Consider the following 5,497-nt stretch of genomic DNA (forward strand, 5'->3'; position numbering starts at 1 on the left):
ATTATATAGAATAATAATATTTTGATTTATTTATTTTATTTATTTTAAAATTTATTATTTTAATTATTCTTTAATTATTTATTTTAATTTTTTATAGTAATATGATGTGATGATCTAAAAATCATAAACATAGTGAATTAAAAATAAATAAAAAAATATTTAAAATATTATAATTCTATTATATATATTTTTCAAGATAGACTTATGTTGTGGTACAGAGATATGATTAGAAAAATTTAGTAAGTTAGGAAATGTCAATATTAAAAAATTTTATATTACATGGAATTTTATTACAAATTTATTAAAAAAATTTAAAAAAACATTTTTTTATTATTTTTTCTAAAATTTTAATTAACAGATAATTTTTTTTAGATAATTATTTCTTACAAATTATAAAATTTACAAATATTTTTAAATTTGTTGTGAAAAGTGTTTTATAAAAAATATTTTGTAAAAAAATTGTAAAAAAATTAATAGTAATTTTTTGCAAAATTTTTTTCACCAAGAAATTTATAAGTATTTTTTATAAAATAAATTTTAAAATAAAATTGGCAGTAAGTGTTTTTTAATAGTGTGTAATAAAATCTAAATATGTTGGTTGGTGGGTTAATATGTGCTATCTTTTTCAACAAGTCTAGAAGTCAATATTAAAGAAGTTCTAATGCATACGTACATCTATGATGAGAATATTTGAAATTCAAAAGTTCTTATATTTAGAAAAACATTGTTAAAATAATATACCAACTCAAATAATATCAAATCTAGAATATGTGGAGTATTCAAGATTTTAGTACATAAATTTTCTTATTGGAGTTGAACTCGTTTATGAGATTTATCTTATTGTAGATATTTTTAGTTATGTATATAGACTTAGTAAGTTGGTCTATTCATTTTGTTTTTTATATTTTTTTCTTTTCTACTTAAATTTATATATATATTTTTTATTCAATTGATATCAGAGTTTCTATTTTCTGTAAAAAAAAATTAATATGATCTCTTATACTAATTTGATATTAACATCATTGGAAATTGTTAAGTTTAGATTTGCCATTTATAAAAGTTTAAATTATTTTTTACTTTGAAGCTGTCACAAATCAACATGAGAGAAAATAATCTAAATTTTAACCTATGATGGATTTAAAATTTTGATAGACACATGGCAGTATTAACACCAATGTAACAAAAGTCATCATATCATATGAAGTCTTTTTACAATTCAATTAAGTTAAAAAAAAATAATTAAAAGTCGAAATATGAAATCAAATTATATGAAATAAGTTTTAAGTATAATATTTATTAAACATTTTTTTATCTATTACATTTACCAAATCTTTACAAACTTTTACAAATTTGTTATTAAATCTATCCACTTTCATCTTTCCTAAATAAAAATAGCATCATTTCCCTTCACTTTCTTCTCATATCTGTCGTAATTCATTCCCTAAGTTATCTCCCTAAAACCTAAGGGGAACAAATTGATGTAGTATCAATAAAATCTATTCACTTATACATTAAGATTGACAATGGATCTTGCTGGTTTAGAAAATAAAGATGTTCATGATATTTTTCACATGAAATTATACCTTTTTGACTTAGCCTACCGTTTTAACTCTCATCCAATTCATTCTTTTAAGACAAACAAAAAGTTCAAACTTTATATATGCAAATTCGAATTCCTTTATTATAATTTATGGATGAAAGTGAGATACAATGATATCAGCTCTCACTGGCTGAGGCCAAAGCCAATAAGGAAAACACTCTTACTTTATAAACCAACTTAACTTAAACCATACACTCCACACAAGAAAACTCAATATATAATATCAGAAGGTCCTTGCCCATAACTTAGATGGATTCAAGCATTGGCCAAAAGGTAAGCCTCAATGACCTTGAAAAGAGCATCACTCTTGGCTTTACCAGCTTTGAGTTCATCTTCATTGGGTGGAGCTTCTCCTTTGCTGTGATAATTTATGCGCAGCTTTACCACTGAGCCTCCGTTGGATCCATCACTGAGGATGGAGTCGATGGTGATCTTCTCTGCAGTGTCTGGCAAGGCAGCACCACCAACTATGCTGTAGCTGTATCCCAACTTAGCCTCATCTATTCCTTCTATTTTGTGCAACACGAACTTTGTCTCTCCATCTGTTCATTCATTCACCACATTCACATTAATCACTTCATTTTAATGCATACGCAGAAAATGTAGAGAAAATGAGTGAAGATGTTTACCCTCAAGGAAAGAGATCTTCTTGATGGTTCCGACGCCACCGTTGCCCTCAACGATTTCAACACTCTTGAAGGAATCAACAGCCTTTGGGACGATGTCGTCGGCATCTTTGACAAGAGCCTTGTAAAGGGTAGCAGGAGCCACGGGAGAAGTGGTTTGGTCCTCGAATGTGAAAACGGCCATTATGGATTCTAAATGAGATAACGAAATGGAAGAGAATATAAAATAGGAGAAGAGAAGGAGAAGATGTTTGCTGTGTGAGTTTAGCAGAGGAGAAACCTCTATTTATAACCACAATGCTGTCACTATCTTTGTTCTATGAATAACTCATAACATACCAAAGTGTGAAGCTTCCGACTCCTGATACAACATTATTTGACTATTCATTGGTTCTTTGTTTACCAACATTCTTTTTTCTCTGTAAATCAACAATCTTGTTAGAGATTGTATGTCATCAACCATTATTCTTTCTTATTTTTATATTTTTTAGTGTTTGTCAAATATTGCGATTGGGAAGCTTTCAAATTCAAAGAAGATAAATTGTTTACACGTCGATCTCCGGTTCAACTATGGCAACTGTTTGCTGTAGTCGTGGGAATAAATAATTCCAGAGGAATCTATTAAGGAAAATAATTTTTTCACTACTAAATTTTGACAATTTTCTCTTATAACTTTAGATGTCATCTTCTTGGTAATTTTTCATTTTTCTCATTCTTAATCTTCCAAAACTATTTAAAAGATAATACATCGTGTTCTAAGAAAAAATTGTCAAAATTTAGTAGTCAACGTATCATTGTCCATCTATTACTTCTCTCTCATGTTTTTCGGCTTCCTACAATTTTATATAAATTTTTTAATTTTAAAAACATTACATTGTTATAGTTATATATATTTACACCTTTTTAAATTAAACAAAACATTACCTTCTGGTTATCCGTTATAGGATCAACCAAAAGGCTATATGAATGAAACTATTCATTTGACCGAATGCAGATGGACTGTAATGGCTTTTTTAGACGCCTTCTAGACGCTTTTTTTCTTTTCAAAAATAGTTTTGTAGATGTTGGAGAAATTATTGGACTTTCAGCTTTTAATAACCCGTTTTGTGAAAGTACCCGTTTTAGAAAAATAGTGTTATGTTTATACAAAATATTTTAATTGTTTGAAAACAAATATTGTTGTTATAATTGTATAAAATGAATTATTTTTATTTTAATTTCTAAAATAATTGAATAGTCTTTTAAATTTTTTCCCATATATACTTTCGAACAATGCCACTGTAGGTATTATTACGAACTTTGACATCTAAGTTATGCGAACATCTTAGAATAGATAATCATTTGTCATCACCTTAATATTTATTAAAAAGAAAAAAAAGTATAAGAATCCAAAGCATGGGGGACCATAACAAATCCATAATAAAAGTTATCATTCATGAAACATAGACAAACTATACTTATTATAAAAAAATTCTAAATAAATACTCAGTTAAATCATCAAAGCACTTATATTTATATGTGTGAATCAAAAATAAATTAACTAACATATCGACACAATGATTTCCTTCACAAAAAACATAAAAATTTTTGAACACGTCATCCTTAATTTGAAAATAGTAGAAGGAATTGCAATTGGATTTTGAAATCTATTATGATTTATCATCATCCAAATAACTAAAGTAATGACAACCACTTTAATCACTTTAAGCAAATGAGTACAATGACACTTCATAAACTAAACAACCAAATCCAAAAAAGAAAATTGTAAATTAATCCTAAAATGCTTCCTTCAACAACGCCCACAAACGTATATCAGTATAGAAGAATGAAACAACAAATGAAAGAACGATTCAACATTATTACCACACAAAGAACACATAGAGCATAAAACCACTTTTTATAACCTCCAAATCAATAGGTAAATGATCAAACAACAACTTCCAAAAACCAAAGTTTTAGCTAGTGACACCTCATCCAACCAAATCAAGTTTTCCCAATCCACATATTTCATCCAGAAGAGTAAAACTTTTTTGCAACATTTTGAGAATGCACACTAATATTATCCAGAATCCAATTAGGTACATCATGATCCTCATTAACTATCAAGGAAGAAAAATCACACAAACTAGCAACAAAAGAAGGAAAGTTCTAGTGAGTATCTGTCCATGCCGAACTAACAACATAGTATAATTTTACTGTCAAAATAAGGACTTCTAGCCAATTTAGATATGCAAATGCCAGAACACAAACAATCATTCCAAATATTAATACAATCACCCTTACCTAGTGTCTAAAAAGAATTTTCAAGAACATCATATGCATCCTTTACACCATGTCAAATTGACGACAATTTAAGTAACATATATTTTTGATACTTAGACTTAAGAAATTGAATACGCATGAGTTCAGACCAAGTCATTTTTCCATAAGCAACCTCCCAAGCTAAATGTATAAGATGGGCTTTGTTCTCCAACTGAATATTAGTAACCTACAAACCAACAATCACCTTAGAACCACAAGATATACCATTTAACATTGAGCACTCCTTGCTTTTGTATATTTCCAATCTAAACAAAATTTCAAATCCATTGTTCCACCTCAAAAGTAAGTTTAATAGGTCATTTGTAAATTTGGAAGCTCTAAGTTAAGAAGTCAATAATTACCGAATTTACTAGTTGAAAATTTCCATTATATTAAGCAATTTCCCTTTCCAAGAAGAAATTTTTTTATGAATCTTATCAACCAAAGGTTGAAAAAATTACACCTTAGAAGCCTCCATGAAAATTGCAACTTAGGAACTTGTCGGATATCCGTTTAAAAAATACCTGCAGGTTTTAAAAACACCATGTATCCTTAGATACCTACAAATATTTGTAAAAATATATTTTATAAATTTTTAAAATAAAATCTAAATAAAATTACCAAAAACAAATGTAAAATATAATATGAATTAAATTAAATATAAATTAAAATTACATTTAATTAAATTTAACCTAATAAATATAATTTTAATTTTAATTTTAACTATTTGCAAGTAATAGATTCCGCAAATACGAATAATATGATATTCATACCCGATCTATAAACAAGTATTAATATACCTTCTGTTCGATAAAGGATATATATTTTTTGTCATGTATTACAAGGAGATTGTATCCCTGAAGACAAACCATATAAAGCAAAACTTTTTAGAAATAACCTTTAAGATCCTCTACTCAAAACCTCCTTAGTAAATCAAAAAAGAAAAACAAAAGAGAGAAAAAGTTCTCCT

At 27.3% G+C, this 5,497-nt stretch overlaps 1 protein-coding gene across 1 annotated transcript; it reads right to left on the minus strand.

Annotated features, from left to right (window-relative positions):
• Positions 1-1,653: 1,653 nt before the first annotated feature.
• On the minus strand, positions 1,654-2,499 carry LOC114177054 (pathogenesis-related protein 2-like). Its single transcript, XM_028062281.2, has 2 exons — positions 2,230-2,499; positions 1,654-2,142 (listed from the first exon to the last, which is right to left on the minus strand). Exons 1-2 carry the CDS (start codon positions 2,408-2,410, stop codon positions 1,856-1,858), a joined length of 468 nt encoding a protein of 155 aa, XP_027918082.1. The 5' UTR covers positions 2,411-2,499; the 3' UTR covers positions 1,654-1,855.
• Positions 2,500-5,497: the final 2,998 nt, after the last annotated feature.

This window comes from Vigna unguiculata, chromosome 3 (genome assembly GCF_037176805.1).
Source record: "Vigna unguiculata cultivar grain cowpea cultivar isolate G323 ecotype 2 chromosome 3, ASM3717680v1, whole genome shotgun sequence".
Lineage (NCBI taxonomy): Eukaryota > Viridiplantae > Streptophyta > Magnoliopsida > Fabales > Fabaceae > Vigna > Vigna unguiculata.

Excerpts from the sequence above, each read along its gene's own strand:
- LOC114177054 (XM_028062281.2), bottom strand. The coding sequence starts at position 2,410 with ATGGCCGTTTTCACATTCGAGGACCAAACCACTTCTCCCGTGGCTCCT. Across the intron at positions 2,143-2,229 it reads GAAGATCTCTTTCCTTGAGG|ATGGAGAGACAAAGTTCGTG; the intron begins GTAAACATCTTC and ends ATGAATGAACAG.